Here is an 18,370-nt window from a genome sequence, read left to right as displayed (position 1 = left end):
GATACTATGGAGAAAATTAATTACACCCCTGTCAAAACCAGCACAGGTAATTTTAAACTAAGATCTTAGAGGTATTTATTCCCATCTACCATAATTTCTTTGATGTCCCTAGTATATTAGGAGCACTAAGGTCACATGTGTTTGGGGGTTGGATGAGATGACCTTTAAAGGTCCTTCAAACCCAAACCATTCTATGATCCTATGCTCTGAAGTCCCTCTATACAATGTTGTCACGTACCTGCAAGGAGATGTTATATGGTCCGTTCAAACCTCAAACACACATCTAAATGCACATCTAAAACATGGAAATAAAAGGCAAAAATACAGAGTCATGTTGTCACTTACACTTTCTTATCATTTTGTATTTGCTTATGGTTTGTCCAGCCTGTGGTATAGCATTTAAAAAGTGAGGGAACAGCATCAATGGTCGCAACAGATATTGGAGGAGATGCAAAGTTTGCAGCCTCACCCAAAGGACGGTTGAGCCATGTGAGCTGCCTCAGCTGAGCAGTCAGTAGGCAGAGTCGGCGGCGTACACAGCAACAGCAGCATGACTACAGTAAATTCTGGGGTAAAATGCTTGAAGAAGCTACGTGGAGTATTTTAAGTTCCTGGTGGAAAACAACCATCTCAGCTGAGACTTGCTGCTCAGTGAGTACACTTATGTCACAGACAGCAAGGACACATATTTCAAATAAGTCAGTAGCTTCTTGGGAAGTTCATCAGCACTGCTCTTTTTGATTTGGGGCAGATGTCAGCATCAGGGCATGGGAGACTGCGGCCCAAACCTGATCAGATTCCCTCACCTATAGATTATATTATAATTAAACTTATCAAAACAAGCCACTTCCTGAAATGGAGGAGTTCATTAAAGCCAATGCTCAATTTCAACCTACAGTGACATCAGGCTTGGTCCTGCTGCACTGGCTGCTCCTGCTGGGTTAAGTTTGAGTAAAAATTACACAGCTGAGCCTTTGGATGGAGTATAAACCTCCACCTATGCAGCCCTGTAAAAAAGACTATAAAAGAAGCCTTTTGAATTATCATTGTCTCATGATCTCATAAGAATAAAACAGCATCAGAAAATAGTAAAACTATGATGCACCTTTTTCACTGTAAATCTTTTGTGTGGGCTTCCCAGATGGTGTGAATCTTTTTAGCTCTGGGAAATCAATGAAATCACTCTTCCTGGTGCCACTGAAGAAGTCAGTCAATCAAACTCTGGCCAAAACACTTTCAGAACCTCCTTGTCTGAAAGGAGGAGAGGGAAAATGCACAGGAATTGCAGAGGTAATGTCTGTCAGCACTTCTCTGGAGTTTGGTGCTGGTGCTCTAAAGGCCCATCTGAACACAGATATTAGACTTCAATGACATCCAGCTAGAAGGCAAAGGTATATTCTCATTACACATGGATAAAGGAAGAATGACTGCAAAAACCACATTTGCACTCATTTGAGAGTGATATGAATGTGAAAAGTCTAAGGCCTTCTGAGATTTTTTTTTTTTTCATTCATGGGTTATACAAAACACATTCATGCAGCCTTAGCTTTCTCATGGGTTGTGGTATCTTCAAAACCCCATGAAACATTTGTTCTGCCTTCAAGCATTTTTTTTGGAGCCAGAGCTCAAACTCAGCAGTATGCTCCACAATGAGTGTTACTATGTGGAGACAGTGCTTACTTCCCCACATGGAATTAATTTCAATAGATGCTATCAAATCAAAAGCCTCGCCTTCTCTCCAGCCTTGGGATGGTCTGGGTCAAGAGGCTGGATGACCACAAAAGCAATAAACCACAGACACAGGGTACACTCCCATCCTTGAAAACCCATTTGAAAAGTTTCTCACCTATACACTGTATCCCAAAACTATGTCTGTGGCAAACACAAGGATGGCACTGAACCCTCTGCTAGAGCCCATCCCTGTGTTGCTCCCAAAACCATGCATACCACCTATTCCTTCCCCTCCTGAAGATGATGAAGGTGACCCCAGAGATGGGGTGCTGCCATGGGGCTGACCAAGCTAAGCACCCCACTCAAAGGCACACCCAGGAGGTGTTCCTGGCTGTCATTGCAGCCACAGAATCAGCACAGCCATGCTCCCACCTTCAGCACTTTGCTGAATCATAACTTTACAGTCCTACAAGATCACAAGAAAAAGTGCATATGGGAAAGAAAAGAAAAATATGAACAGGAACACTAAAAGTAATATCTAACAATCAGCTATCACTTTCCAAATATTTTTCTTCTATTAATTTTAAGGGCAAAATCATTTGGTGGTAAATGGGGAATAAACTAAAACCATCTGCACCCTGCTAGGCAGCTGTCAGAAAGCCAAGCAAGCTCTTTGGGTATATAAGCTTGATGTTTAAATCCACTGAAGCTACTCCAGCAGTGTCAAGCACACTGATGAGAACCCTTTCCCAGAGCTGAAGAGGCCAATCGTAATGTTATGGTATTGCTAAGATTAGAAAGGTGCATTAGAGACCCCACTTAAATGATACCATTTTGCATGAAATTGTGTTTAGAGATTACTCATATGGCACCCATCTATTTCAGAATAAAAAGAAAACAGGAGGGCAAGAAGAGATCTCATGTATTGATGGGACAAGATGCCTAGCACAGTATGTAGTTTAAACACCAGAGGTCTGGACTTGAGCAGAAAGGGAGGGGAGCAGCCTATAAACATAATTTGAGAAGAATGTCTTAATCCAAGTAGTTAACAGATAACCTGGTGGCTGACTTTGGCAGTTTGATCTAAGCAGTGAACACCAGCAGTCCTGGAGGAGGGAAAAGCTTTTTTAAAAAAGGAATAAACTTGAGAGTATGTCCCATCAGCTAGATTTTTGAGATAAGATTAATGAGAAATAGGTTGATTTGTACTTCCTGAGTTTAAAAGTGCAGATCTCCATGGATCATAGTGTCCTGCCTGGCTGCTAACGTTTGCATGTTGAAAAAACACTACTTCTCTTTGGGAGAGAAAGTGTTGCACATTGAGATAGTGCAACAGTATTTTTCCAGGGAAAATCTAAAATGTACTTTCTTCATTTTATAGGATTGGAGTTATCTGGGGAGGAGGCAGAAGGGTTGGCATTTTTGCTGCAAGGTACTGAAAAAAATTAATCTAGAGATTTTGTAACTTTACTGAGACAATCAGCAATTCAACTGATATAAATACATATTTATATATACTACTTATGATTATAGTATATATTTAATAAATATGGATTTATTGTCCATGAGTTTAAAATTTTTGTCCTACTAAGCAATCTTTGCAGAGGATGAAAAGGATGGATTTCCTTTAATCCATTTTAGATTTCCAGACACTTCCTTTTTCCTTGCTCATACCGTGCAGCAAAGGACACATAGAAGTGTTGAGCAGCCCTCCCTGTGTCCTTCAGTGTTCCTCATAGCCTGGTCCCTGCACCTTTTCCTCACAGAGGAAATAGCTCAAAGGCAAAGTGGGATCCCTCCTGCTGAGTTTCACAGGCCCAAGTCTTGCCTGCAATTCTCAGGACAAAGCATGAGTACACACGGAGGTTTGCACTAAACTCCGGGCATTTTTTATTACACCCCGCATGAATTACAGTGTTTTGTCAATTATTGTTGCCTCTCTCCTTCAGCTCGTTATGCCATGCAGCCCAAAGTGGCAGAATGGAAACATCAGAGTCATGCTGGCCACCGTGTTTGGTGCTGTCCTGTCTGTTTTCATGCAGTACCTTGTCCAGAGCCATGGATCCATATGCAGTGCTGGGTTTTGCTGAGATGTGTGCAGCAAACAGGTCACTCTGCCTGCACCCAGCAAGTGGTGCCAGATCGAGGAGATGGAGAAGAAAGGAAGAGTGTGAGACAGAGGAAGAAGGTGGCAAATTACACCTGAAATTTTAGGAATCAAAGGGGACAAATAAAAAGCAGAAAACGTGTGTGAAGGAAGATGAGACTGGAGTTGAACAGCCTCTTTAGCTAGGCATAAGTCTGTGCTGCTGCTAGGGGCAGCCTCTCCTCTCCCCTCTCCCCAGTTGTTTCCACCTTTTCATTCTAAGCTGGCTGGAAATGGCTAAACCAACAGAAGCTGAGATGCTGGCCTGTGACAAAGTTCAGGAGGAGCCATAGAAAAACTTTTGTGGTCAGGCAGGAGCCTGTGAGGCCAAGCAGGATCCAAGGGGACCAGCAGAAGGAGGAGACAGCCAGGAGGACAGCGTAGGGTCTGTGCCAGTTCTGAGCTCCTGGGAGGAGTCAGGGCTGTTCAGGTAACTCCTGTGTGGCTCAACATGACATTCTGAACCCTGCAAGTGCCCACCTTTCTATAGCTTACTACATGGTCTAGAGAAGCCTATCTTAGTTGGCACCTACCTTACTGAAAAAATCAAAGCTTGTGTTTGAATGCAATGGCTGCTGGGTGAAAGCACTTGCCTGGATTTTCCCAGTGAAGATCTTGGGTTCTACAATTACTTCCAAAGATTATCTCTTTGGATATTCAGGTAGCTTCCACTGGACAACCTCCTTGGGCGCACAAAACGGAGCATATAGCCAAGTCATCAGCATTGGTACCCTGAAAAATTTCACAGCCACATTTTCAGACCAGCCTGAGCCTGGTGTCATGCAAACCTGCTGAGTGCCATGGAGAAAGATGCTTTCTCCAGTGCCTGTGAATAAGACTACAGACCTCAGCAGGAAACACAAATATTTCTATTAATTTCCAGACAAAGATTACGTAACTGCAGGGAACTCCAAAAACAGAGCTCTTTGTTTCATCCTATGGAGCCATTGCATGAGAAAGAGAAATATTTATTTTTAAAGGTTGTTTCCTTTCTTTCTTCATCCTCCTTTTGATGGTGCACCTTTCCTAGAATAGGTGCTTGTTTCTAGGCCAAGAGGACTTGTTTAGCACCTATATCCCCTAACCTGCATTAGGTATTGCAATCAAATGAAAACCTCACATCAGTTTCTCTAGTCAGCAGGAGCAGCCAAAGCCACAAGTGGGCAAGTGGGGAAGGCTGAGAACCAGCTTGCATAGCACCTGGTGAGATCCTCCCTGGACATACTGTGCCTCAGCTTTGAGACACCCGGGTCAAACCTTCATTCAAAGGCTCTAGTATAGGATAAAACTGAAGAAGTAAACACCCTCCTTGACTGAGTTCTCCTGTGGCCTTCCACACTGTCCAGTCTCTCTTTCTCCTGCATCTACAAAGAGAATTATCCCTCATGAAGCTTAAGTGTTAGAATACAAAAAGCACTTCAGATCTGTGCTGTAATGCACTGTGTTTTCATTATTGTTTTTATTCTATTTGCTTCTAGCAGAAAAAAAAGAGAAATTTTAAGGAAAATTATTAAAACAGCAGGGGGGAGAGAGAAAAAATATAAATACAGTGAACTTCTTCCAAGAATTTTATTTAGAAATTACAGTAACAGCAATTGAAGTGCTAATTATTGAGAAACAATCATTTTACTCTTAATTTTGTACCCCTGAGCACAGCACAAATCAGCACTGAAGAAAACCATTAGTTCCACATCAATCTGTGATTTGTGGAGACATGCAATAAAACTGTATTAATCTTAGATTACAGCTAATTGCTAACTCTCGCCCTCCCGTTCCATGGCTGGTTCCTGCCCTGGAATTACAGCAGCTGGGAACTTGTTTGTAGCCACAGGGTTCGTGCTTGTCTGAGCTGGGTTAGCGTTCAGAAAGACTTGCATAGACTTGCTGAAGCATTCCTGAAAGCTTTATAAGAATTGAACTAAATGAAATCACATTCATACTTCAAAAGGTCACAGTTTATAAAGTGTGGTACAAATGTAACCAAAATCAGAATAGACTCCTCTGTGTTAGAAAACATTGGGGGAGTGAATTTTTTTGTTCTAGTACTCGGCAAGTAAACTTCTCTTCTCAAGTGCTCCTAAAAGAGTTTTGCTACAGATCCACCGTATTTATTGATAAAGCTATAAGCCAAAAGTGTCTTTTTGTGAAGGTTTATGAGCTTTTTTTCAGAGAAGCACAAATCACAAAACAAAGACCAAAGCAACACACTGAAGAGAAAAATAAGTTAGTGGGGAAAGAAGAACAGCATGTTTTATGTGAGAAACCTTTTGAAAGCATTTTAGAAAAATGCTTTAATAAAAAATTAATTACTTTATCCCAATAGGCAGTGTGCATAAATATAAAAATTTCAGTTTCATTATAAATGCTGGTCTCTTAGTACTTTAGCAGTCACATCACAGAGCAGTTTGAAAGGAGGTGTAGGACTTCATACTAATGGTGAAACCCATCAATCAAGTGCTTTTAGAATAAAGAGTAAGTCTCTGAGTTTTGCCTGCCTGTAAATTCACTGGACCCAGGATTTTCTCCTTCCCTGCAGAGAATAGGGTACATATTACACCAGTGGGTTCTGAGTACTGACTGGATACAGAGTGAGTGGGGGAGCCTTTTTCATGGACGGAAGCAAGAGACATTGGGGAGTGCTGTAAGAAAGGGTGCTGGGATGAGTTGTTTTCCTAGGCTCCTTCCTGCTTCTATGCTAACAAACGCAGGAGAGGATTATCTGCTGCCCATCCCCAAAACACAGCCCCTCCACTCTGGCTGTGTATTGTTGCAACCATCCAGGTGATGGGAGCACATGTTAGTGGGGTCACCTGATTCTTCATGCCCATGGAGGGACCAGCTGGAGGCGGATCCACGCTGCTGGACCAAAGCACGAGGGCAGCAAGAATGGTCATGACAGCAGCAAGGTCCAAAGGGGGCAGTCATAGAAGCACAGAGTAGGATCGATGTTTTCTGATTTGCATTTCCCATAAAACACTAGTTCAGGAAACACATACAGTATCTCACATGTGGTGGGTTAGGATAAAGCTGTTGGATGCCTCCCCCAGATGATTTAGGTGCCCTGACTGCAGGAGAAAGGACTGATCTTTGTAATTTCCAGTCACTGCCAGTCTCTCACACAGCTCACACGCCCCGTCATAAGTCTTCTGCTGAGGATGAGTGGTGAGCTCAGTGACACTTAATCTTTCAGGGCAGGAGAAAAATCTTCCCTTTTCTCCTCACTCTCTGCAGGGTATCTGTCTCTACCCTGGGTCTGTTCTGGTGTGTCCTTGTGGATCTGCAGCAATGGATCACGCTGGAGGGACTTGAATCCACATCAGCAGGATTGTGGTGTGCGGGTTGTCACAGCTCAAGTGACAAGTACAGGTCTAAATAGATATGTCTAAAGACGACTGGGGTACCAAAGTTATGGTACTCACCTGTGTGGGGTAGGTTTGCATTCAGGTCCCTAGATGATTTCTGTTTTTTCTCTCATGACTCAGTACTTGGCACCTGTTCTGGACACTTTGCAAATCCTAATCTCGATATGCCTAAGCACTCACGCACCTTCCTGACATCATCTTCTGGGAGGGACCAGGGATGGACACTGAAAGAGTGGTGGTCTGACTCTCTTATGCCATTGGAATGGCACCACAAATGTGATTCATAAAGCAATTTCATATACAACTGTTTGATTGCTGAGTGTATCTGGACTGAATACATATTGAAACAGCTAGACCCATACCAAATATGGCCAAGAAATGCTTGATCATAAACAGATAAGTTGGGGAATAGTTTCATAACTGTGTGTGATCTTAAAGTTTTGAGGAGAGGAAGGCTATAGATGGGAAATTTAATCAGTTGTAAAGGAACTTCATTTCAACTAGTAATCAGAAAAATAAATCATGTTTCTGGTACTATAAAATTAAGATTTTAAAACAAAAATGGAGATGAGTATATTATGGGATGAGAAGAGGATGAGAAAACTTTTTTTTTTAAAAACTGGTTTTAAAACTTTTCTAACTGAAGCCACATATCACTGTCTTAACTTGGCAATATGTGCAGAAAATGGCTCCCACCAAGGACTAAAGGCTGGTTACAGTCTGCCAGCAAGCATGCTTGAAAGGATGTCAAGGTCTGGATAGTCACAGTTAATAACAGTTCATTCCAGCAGGGCTCAGAGATGCACCCAAACATGCCCCATATATCTTGGTCTCCATAAACCACTAAACTCCTGTGTCAGCCCTTTGGACTAGACAGCCCAAGGGTAGACGTTCATTGCCATAAGCCATCAGCATGATCATCGTGTGGCCCCTTAGCTCCAGTCCACAGAGTCTTTCTGGTGTTGCCTATGAGCTGAGCTAGTGGGACTACCCCTTGCAACCAGTGTCTTTACTGGAGACCACTATTTTTTAACATATTGTAACACTTGTAAAGCACTTTGCAACAATAAATCTTTTCATTATTTGTGACATTTCCCCCACCTGCTCTCACAGTGTGATAATGCACTTTAAAAATAAATATTATCAGTTTATACCTTTATTAAAACTCCATATATGCTCTTCTATGTCCCCAAGGCATTTGCTGAAGTCATGATTGCTACCAGTGCGTGATGTGAGAATTCAAGCTCATAAAACCCATTCATAGACACTTTGCAGCATATGCCATTTATTTGGGCTTCCATTAAAAGTATTATGTTGCCATACTTTGCAATCATAAAACAGTAAATAATTTCAAGGCATTTCTTGATAGGTGGTTTGTGTTTAAATGGACTTGGACTATGTGGGAAATTGCTGGGAAAAAATGTACCTAATTGAGCTATTGCTGTGCCTGTCCTCTTCACTCTTGCTTCAGCTCTGCAGGTACACTGCTCCCCTGCAGGGTGGTTTGACTGGGGTGGAGAAGGAAGCTCTTGGAGATGACAGTTGTCAATCCAGTCATCAGCAGAAGGCTGTCTACGTCCAAGGGTTTTCCACCAGACCCAGACTAGGGAAACAACAAGCCATGGGGAATGCTTGACTCACCATGCTAAGCACTAAAAAGACACAGGGCATACTGTTTCATTATTCTGACAGTTTTAGTTTTATTCATCATTATATTGCGACCAGAGATAAGCAGAAAACAGGTAGACCCACATGTAAGCACCAAACTATGTCCCTGATAAAAAGCAGAGCACGTTTACTATGACTTGGTCCATTTGCCATTTTTAGTCTGAGTATTTCTGAATATTATAAACCAGGAGTTTGATCTTGCCTTTCTGCTTCCTACCAAAGAAAGTCACAACACTGCAGACATTGAACTGAATAACAGAATGCATATGGATAATTCCACTGAATTCAATAGGATATGCACTTCTGGAGACTAATGTGTATTAAAAAAGCTTGCAAATGGAGGCTTACACTAACAGACTTATCTTTCAACAAGATTTAATAAATAGTATTGCTAATACTGTCACATAAAATCACATAATTTTTTCCCCTTCCCTGTTTTGGAATGAAAGTATGCATAGTAGAAACCAAACAGAATTGTGGTGCATCACTGCCCTTCTTTTGCCAGATTGCAGAAATGTTTATTGTAAGCCAACATTTTCCTCATTTGCCTTTGTTGCAAAGTGTAACAGATGAATTTTGTGGCACTAAATCATAAGAGAAAACAAACAGCATTGAATTAGAAACCCAACACTTATTGCTGGCACCAAACCCAGCATTTCAGCAGACAATTAGTACATTTGGTGTTTGCAGCTCCAGATATATTCTCACTAGAAACTGGCTCCAAACCAGCATGCCGCTCCAACAAAGGCAAGTTAGATACAAAGAGGACACAATTCTAGTCCTGTTGTAACTGCTGGCAAACTCCCACAGATTTCAATAATCAACTAGATTGAGTCCAAAATGCAGACATTAGATATACCATGAAAGAATGACTGTCTGGAATTTATTATGCAGCAGATATGCCACCAAACTGGAAATTTCACAGGAAGGAAAAAAAAAAAATCACATTGTGTATTTAGCTCGGATAGGTTGGAAATGATGTAATAGAAGCATTATGATTTATAACAAATTTATGAGCCATGCAGGCAAGCTGTTCTCTGGGGATATATGTGGTAAATGAAGAATACCAGTGGCAAATAGAATTTACATCAAAGCAGTCCTGCAAACCTCAAACACTTATTACTCTATTCATAACCTTTGTTAGTACACAGAAGTAGAATACAGCTTAGCATAATGTTAACATTTACATAAAATGAAACATTTCTGTTTAGACAATTACTGAAAATGCGATTAAAACTTTATGTAAGCTACACAACATGTATTTTTGACATTGTGCACCATTGTTTGAAAGCAAGTTGCTTTTAAAGGAAGATATAAGCTTATTGAATTGCTACACTTCAATGCAAGGTGTTGCTTATCTGATAAAATGTCTGTGGTGCACCTCACAGGGTACTAAGTGAAACATGTGTAATGTGATTGCAGGCTCAGGCACGTCTTCACCCCTGTTTTGCGGATGTTAGCCCACTTAGTAGAGAGTATCATGTCATTCCCAGCTAATGGCAAACTCCTGCAGAGACATGGATTTCTCTGTGCTGCTCCTGAAATTAAATAACTCCATGCCCCTAAAAGGGGAACAGCAGCAGTCTCAGGGTAGTTTCCAGGGAATTCTTTCCTGATATTCTGCAGGTTTTGTATCACCAGAACTGGTTTATGAAGAAATCTGTGTAGTAGAAAATACCGACAATCTCCAGGGTAACTCCCTGCACAGCACAGGCACACGAGGCAATAAGGATTTTGTACTGGTACTCAGCAATGAGGAGTGTGAAGGGAGAAAGAGGACTAGAGGGGTAAGGAGGCCTTGGCAGGGCCATGCAGAAGGTCACTCTCTCCTTTGGCTTGCACAGCTTTTCTGTGAGATAACCAGCAAAAATATTTATCACCTCACCTCTTTTCAGCAGGGCTAATTTATTAAAGTTCTCTGGGTGTTGCACCAACCCAGAGTGTCCAGGAGACCATGTCAGCTGCCAGGCTGGAGCGGTCCTGGCTGTGCTCCACCAACAGAAGTTTTGACCTTGTGCTGAACAATCAAAGGCCCTTCTTTTGCAGGTGATCGGTACTGCCCATCTTGTTTGCGCGGGCCAAGCTTTCCTCAGAAAATTCTAGGAATTCTGTTTTTTTTTCCCCTCCCTGATTAAGTATTCTAGATTAAGAGGTATGTCTTGCCAGCGATGCACTAGTTTGTCCAACTATCACTGGATCCAGGATATGCTCTTTTTCTAGGTATGATCAGGAGTTCGAAGTAGAAAACTGGATGCCTTTGAGAACACTAAAACACTGCAAACCCTGTAGATGATAAACTATGTCAAAAGGAACATGGTTGCAATAAATGCTTCCTTGTAATAAATGCACCCAGCATGATGCCAGCCAGCTGAGGCACTTCCCTTAGCACAGTGAGGTCACACGTGAAGCATTGGGTCAAGATCTGGGCTCCCAGTAAAAGACAGACGTGGACATACAGAAGAGAAGTTCAGCCAAGGGCCACAAAGATGATGAAGTGATAGGATCTTCTCTGTGGAAAGGCTCTGAGATGGGACTGTTCAGCCTAGGGAAGAGAAGGCTCCGAGGGGGGATATTATCAGTGTGTATAAACACCTGAAGAGAGGGTGATAAGGAAGACACCGTCAAGCTCTTTTCAGTGGCCCAGTTATGGGACCAAATTGAAACACAGGAGATTTCTCCCAAAAATTAGGAAACACTTATTCATTTTGAGGTTGACTGAACACTGGTATAGGTTATTCAGAGAGATTATGGAGTCTCCTCCCATCCTTTAAGATATTCAAAAGACACCTGGACACAGTTTTTGGCCACTCCTCTATGTGGCCCTGCTTGGGCAGGGGGTGGGTGGATAAGGTGTCATTCAGAGACCTTTCCAACCACAGCCATTCTGTGATTCAGTGATAAGCCCTAACAGTGTACCTCATTCAGTGACCCTGTCAGCATCTTGAGATTCTCAGTCTCTTTGAAAGCCCCTGGGGACTCACTGAGCTTCTAAAACACTGAGTCCTTTACATACCTACATATCTTAATGTCTCTTTCTCTTTATATTTGTGCATTGTATCTCTTTAAGCATAAGAAAAGCACTGTTGTATTCACTTTTAATTTTCACATTGAGAAGAGTGAATTGGAGTTGTGTCAAGTGATCCCAGACTTTTGATAGAAGTGAATATATTTTAAAAATATGGTTAGGTGTGATATTTCATAGAATCATAGAATGGTTGGAGTTGGAAGGCACTTTAAAATTAATCACCGAGTTCCAACACCATTGTCATAGGCAGGGACAACTTTCACTAAAACCAGGTTGCTCAGAGCCCCATCCAACCTGACTGTAGTAGGTTTTTCTCCTCCCTCACCAAAAATCAAGCTATTTAAAACCACCACATTGACCTTGAACACTTCCAGGGATGGGGCACTTGTGTCCATTGACATCAGAACTCAACTGTTTCTCAGCAGCTGGAACATAGTAAAGGATGTCTGCTAACTTACTGCAGCTGTTTTCCATGGAATAAAACTCTGACCTGCTGTGCCTTTCACATGGAAGTGGCAATATATGGTCAGAAAATCAGATGTTCCAACACAAAAAAGCAAGCAAAAACCAATGTATGTATTCCGTATTCTAAACTTCAAGTATTCCCCTGAAAACCATAAAAATGGAACATTGAAAACTACCTCATATCCATGTTTCTCTAAAACTTGAAATACATTCTGAGAGAGACTCACACATTTTTTAGCAGAACCTCCTTGATCACCTTTCACAGGAGACCAACGATTCATTTTGACCACACAAGTCAAATGAAACCAACTGTAGGAAGTTTTATTCATCTCAAAGTCCTACAGACCTGCTTCAGGCTGCAAATTCCTCCTCAGAGGAAGAGTTGGGTAGCAGTGAGAGTCATACAGTCAGCCAGTGTCTTCAGGAGCTGTGTGCACCACCCTAGGGCAAAGAAATGGAAGGAAACTAGATCCAAGCATTAAACCATGGTCCCTTAGTCCAAAGAGAAACTGTCCAAGTGTGTTATTCCACTAAGATCACTCCTGTCATTCTTTTAATATTCAGTCACCCAGCAGGAGACTGAATAGTTTTTATACACCATGAAAACAATGGTGTATTTATCTCTGACTTAATCAGCAAAGGCAAGGAAGGATGCTACAAGGGCAAGCTATTCAAACACAAGTGTAATGCTGGATGTCAAACAATAGCAATACTTTGAGCAATACCAAAAAGGGTTTAGTCCTATAGCAACATTTAGGAAAAACATATGATAACAATAAAAATTATTTCCACAACCTTTTCACCACTCATTCCATGTGGGAATGATAAGTGATACTCCTGCTTTACATTTTTAAAGAAATATTCCTTGCAAATTATACATTACAAGCTTTGTTCACTGAGCCTCTATTATGCGTGTGTTCTCAGTTATTACTTTTCTGAAACATGAATTGTATTATGAACATCAACGTGTAAACTCCACTCAGATTCATTTAAAGCCATTTCAAGGGCCTGCTTCTAGCCCTGAGATCTACCAGAACCAAGGGAACAGCTCACTTTTAGCCATCTTCTTCTAGTTGCCATTTGAGCACAAATATTCCAATGTGCTCTTTTCTAAATCAACACCGGATGGATCATTAAATAACATACATTCATTAAACAGATCGTGGTCATCTGCACCAAGGCACTGCCAAGAACATATATATGTGTAGTATTGCTCAGTTCTGTGCTCTGGCTTAGATTTTTAAGCCTGCGTCAATTCACAGCAATAGTTTTGCAGCCAGAAAAAAGTGGATGAGCAATGGATTTTGTTTTATTAAAGGATTCTTCCAGCAGCAAGACACATGGCTGTACCAGTAGGTTCAATAAGCAGAAATATTACAGCATCTTTCATTTCTATGCTTTTCATCAGTAGACCACAAAAGCTTTTGCAAACTTGGATTACGTCAGTCTTTGCTACAGCCTTTAAAAGAGGTAAAAGTGTATGATGGCTCTGGTACAGATGGCTAAACTGATACAAAGAATGCTCAAGGGCACGAATATATGAGCTGCAATCACACCTTTGATGGCAGCATGGACATAAAGACTTGCTCCAGCTCACCCAGTCAAACTATGGCAAAGCTTGACACAAAATCAACAGCAACTCCTTTGTTCTAGTCTGGCCTATTTGGGTTGGGTTTCATTATGCTGCTTTCCTCTCTTAAATACTGGACTAGATCAGGCAAGGAGATTTTTATGAAATATAAAGTCTTTTTCTCAACTCCCTAAATCATATTTAAAAGATGGCATGATGGTATCCTCTGTTACTAGCTTGCCCTCACATTTCAGTTGACAAGGCTGCTGTTTCCTTTTGCTTGTCCCTGTATTTCATGTTGCTGAAAATAGCTTTTAAATATCAGATTTTTGCTTGCACAAAAAGCAGCAATTTTAGAAGAGCAGAAAAGCATGGAGCAAAGAGGCATTTTTCTTCCTCTACTTTTCTCTTTACTGCTCTCAGTGTTAGACCCAAGTTTATCTGGATCTGGGAAGTGTAAGGGAGACGAGGCTTCATTGTTGTAACATTGCTTTCTATGTTCCCCTTTTTATTTAAGATTTTGAGCTTTAAATCAAAGCCATACATTTTCAAGTGGCCAAACCTAATTGCCGCTTAACCTTCCTAGCCTGAAGTAATCTGGCAAAAGGATCTTCTTCACACTATTTTTTTATGGTTTACATTTAAATTCAGAGTTGATAAGGTATCAATTTTTTTCTACTGTAAATCAAGATATCCTTGAATTTGGAATTAACTCCAAATTGTTGGTCTGAATGTGAACTTCACACTGATTCCCTCCTCTATCCTGGCTGACATTTTCCTATTAATTTCTTTTTCCATTTCATCATTCATTGGCTGATGAACTTATAAATACACTTCATCTGCTTTTACTTTGCTTTTAAAGCATAAACCAATACTGAACATGTTGACTTGATTATGTCCAGAGGCAAAAGAGTTGCATGCTTCTTAAGTCACAGCAATAGCTTGAAACTTGACTTTCTGCTCCTTTGGCCCATCAGGATAATCAGTGGGTCACCTCCTCCTACATGCAGAGTAAACAGTGTCATGCAGAAGAAATGCCATCTTTGAAAACCGATTAACACCATCACTGCTCATAGCCAAGTGGAACAGAGGGCAGAAGAGTGCAGGAAAGTGGTAAATAGTGACCAGGTGCTCCCTTGATCCCTTCCCTCCTGCATTTCACATGCTGAAGGATTTTCCCTCCCTGCCCTTCCCCAAAGACCTCTGCCCTCCCTGATTTCTACTGCTGTATAGCAATGTATTCTTTCTGGGAGGTGCTGTCAGTTTCACCCATAGCCTGTCTATGCACTGACACCCCCTACCTAAATTAACACTTCTTTCCTCTAACCTTATTTCCAGGTACCTTTCTTGAATAGAGCCACTTGGCTCAGCTCATGCAGAGGTTTAGAACCCCTGCAAGGATCTCAAGAGGATTTTTCACATCTAACTTTTCTCTGGTGGCAGAGGTTAGCCTTCTCAGTGATTTTTAAAAGGTGCACTTTGTCAGCATCTTTGACCTTTGCCTGGTGAAACCACCATGGGCTCAGCTTGAGCAACAGTCCTTGCACTGTCTACAGCTGTAGAGGCTTGCCAGTGAGCTCCAGAATGGACAGTGCTCTGTGTGGGCAACCCATGGCCAAGGGGCTCGGGGGGGTGCAAAGCATAAGGATGCGGCACTAAGGTCATTATCACTTGCAGGAAGAAGCTCCTACTTGGGCAGCATTCCCAAAACTGCTCCAGACAAAAACTCATACCAGCCAGCACCTGCAACTCAAAATTGCTCAATATGCTGAGCTAAGAAAAAGCTGCGTACCTCGGTCTGTTGAAGCTTCCCTCTGCAGGAGGGCAGCAATGAGCTGCAGGGGTCAGGCTGGAGAGGTAATTCCTTCTCCAGCCCAGCTACAGCCACACTAGAATGGCACACAGAGGTAAGCTGAATGTGGCAGGCTATGGGAACATAACACGTGTCCTGCAGTGTGTTATGACAAGGGCTTCTTCTTGCCTCTCTCCTGAAGCCTTTTTAAAAGGAGAATAATTTGAAAGTAGCTGTCCTAAAAGAAGAGTAGAATAATTTGAAAGTAGCTGTCCTAAAAGCTGTGGTACATTATTCTTAAGAATCTCGGATAAGAATCAGATTGTCAAAAGTGGTTCACTTCTGACATTGATTAAAATTACCTTTTGCATTTCACTTACATACGTTAAAATTACATTTTGCATTATCTTTACTTTCCCAGATCATTTAGAGAAGTTGTGTTAGCAAACATATAGCAAACATATTGCAACAACCTTGATTAAATGATAACTCCATATTAATGCAAGTGCCACAGCAAAAATAACATTCCTCCTATATCAGCAATTACAGACAGAGAAATTGATCCAAACCCCAGAGGAAGCACAGAAACTTTACCATTGGTGACAGGGTTTTGGATTAGGCACTCATTTTGTATCAATGCTGTGCAATGTATCTATCAGAACATATGATTATAGCTCTTTTCCAAATGATGTTTCTCAGGAAAAGCATCAATTCAGCCTCCATGATAACAGCAGTGCTGCGTCCTGCTCGAACAATCGGATGCAAAACATCCTCTTGAAAGCGTATGATTGCTCCTTCTCTGCTGTGAGTTTGGCAATGTATGTTGAAGCTGCTGCTGAGAGCTTTCCTGCAACTTTCATCAAAGAGGACACTGAGTCCTAGTTCAAGGAAAAAATCTAAATCAAGCCCCTTTTCAGATTAGAAAACTGTAGTTTGTTTAACTTAGTTTATATTTAGTTACATGATCGGTTGTATTCTGGTCATGAATGGTATTAAAATAATCTACCAGTAACAATATGCAAATAAATCAAAAGAGTGCAGAAAAATGAAAAATGGATCCAAACTTCTAGAATTCCCAGATGAAATGACAAATAAATCCCTTGTCCTGCCTTACAAGATTTTGCAGATTTCAACACAAAAGGCTGAGGCTCTGATAGGGAGCTTGTCCCCTCTTCCCACTGGCCTTCCCAGTACTGGAAGTTGTTTTTTTCCAGCTGCTTGTAAGTATCTGTAGCATAGTGGCTTCCTTGAAAAAAACTTTCAAAGGGAAGACGAATTAGATTTGTGCTATTTATCTATATTTTATTGTGTGTGAAGATTATTTAGAAAGCTCCATAGCTTCCATTGTTCCCTCCCATTCATGTGATCAATAAAAGTCAATACTTAACCCAATCCCAACAAAATGAAAGGGGCATTGATGTCTTTCCTAGATAACAACAGACCGGATGATTTGTCGTACCAAATGTTCACTCCCAGATTTCCACTCTGGCACCCTCTTCGCACAGCAAGGAAAACATGCTTTCACCATCACACTTGGGCATAGCTGCACCCCCACCCCCATCACCATGTAGGCAGTTCCTCAGTGAGAGGTCCCAAAAGGGACGTTCAGCTGTTTCTAGGACATTACTTTCATACAGTTGTTGTTTTCTACCCTCTTGCTCCTCTTCTTCCTCCTTCCCTATATATCCCTTCTGCACCTGCCCTCTTTTTCCTGCCCTATTCCCCAAAGCACTCTTTCTTTTCCACTCCCTTCCAAAGGGCAGACACCAGTGTGGCTTTTGCCATCATCCTTATCTGAGTAGATGGTGCTTGCAGATTGCACTGCATCTTGCTAGCCTGGGTGAGGTGTCAGTGTGAGTGCAATGCCTTGATGTGGTGGCACAGGGCTCTCTGAAACATGGGCTCTGATATCTCAACCACAGGCAGGGCTCTGGCTGCCAAGACAACCCATCAGCAACAGGGTGTAACGCTGGCTGCTGGTAGTACCATGGCCATGTCATGGCAGCAGGTTCTTGGACTTCCAAAAATGCATGATCGGAACAGGACTGTGCATGTGAAAGCAGATCAGCTTTGATTGCAGCACTCAAACAGCAACACAATTATGGCCACATGGTCCAGGATGCAACAGAGCATCCCCCTGGAAGAGCTCAGCTTGTGATTTAAGAGCATGTGTCTTACCCAACCCTATGGTTACCACTGTGTCCTCAAGGGAGACTTTTTGGCTTTAGTATATCTATAAAGCACTTGCATGCCAATACTGTGGCTTTACAACAGGGCTGCTCTCCAGCCATGCAATCCCAGGTTGTGAAATAGCATTAAAATCCTGTGCAGAGAGAGGGGCTGAGTGCATTCTCACAGTGACCAGAATGCAGCTGGCCTTGGAGGGTGGGTGGATGCCAACTCTGTGGAAAGATTAAAAACACAATGTACCCAGTATTGGTATGTTCTTTCAATATAAAAAGTGCAGCAGTATGTCACCCAGCCTGGCTGCTTCACGTTATTTATATCTGCCTACGTGGCTGATTCATGTCTCCTGTAAACTTATTGCCACAACCTGGTTTTGAAAGGAATGCAGTGTCCCACTCTCCCAGCAGCTCCTGCCGGACCTCTCCTTGTCTCATTTATTAATTCATTCCTTGCCAAGAACAGCATGGTGATGTAATAACGAAAT

The 18,370-nt window shown here is 41.8% G+C and overlaps 1 protein-coding gene across 2 annotated transcripts in view; it reads left to right on the top strand.

Annotated features, from left to right (window-relative positions):
- Positions 1-3,761, top strand: part of HMGA2 (high mobility group AT-hook 2) — a 121,748-nt gene extending 117,987 nt beyond the window's left edge. For both annotated transcript variants that reach the window (XM_053978917.1, XM_053978916.1), the window contains 2 exons: positions 3,053-3,103; positions 3,621-3,761. In XM_053978917.1, coding sequence (XP_053834892.1) covers positions 3,053-3,103; positions 3,621-3,761 — 192 coding nt within the window. The remainder of the gene's footprint in view (positions 1-3,052; positions 3,104-3,620) is intronic.
- The last annotated feature ends 14,609 nt before the right edge of the window (positions 3,762-18,370 follow it).

Source organism: Vidua macroura, chromosome 5 (genome assembly GCF_024509145.1).
Source record: "Vidua macroura isolate BioBank_ID:100142 chromosome 5, ASM2450914v1, whole genome shotgun sequence".
NCBI lineage: Eukaryota > Metazoa > Chordata > Aves > Passeriformes > Viduidae > Vidua > Vidua macroura.
This window is presented reverse-complemented; position numbering and strand designations above follow the sequence as displayed.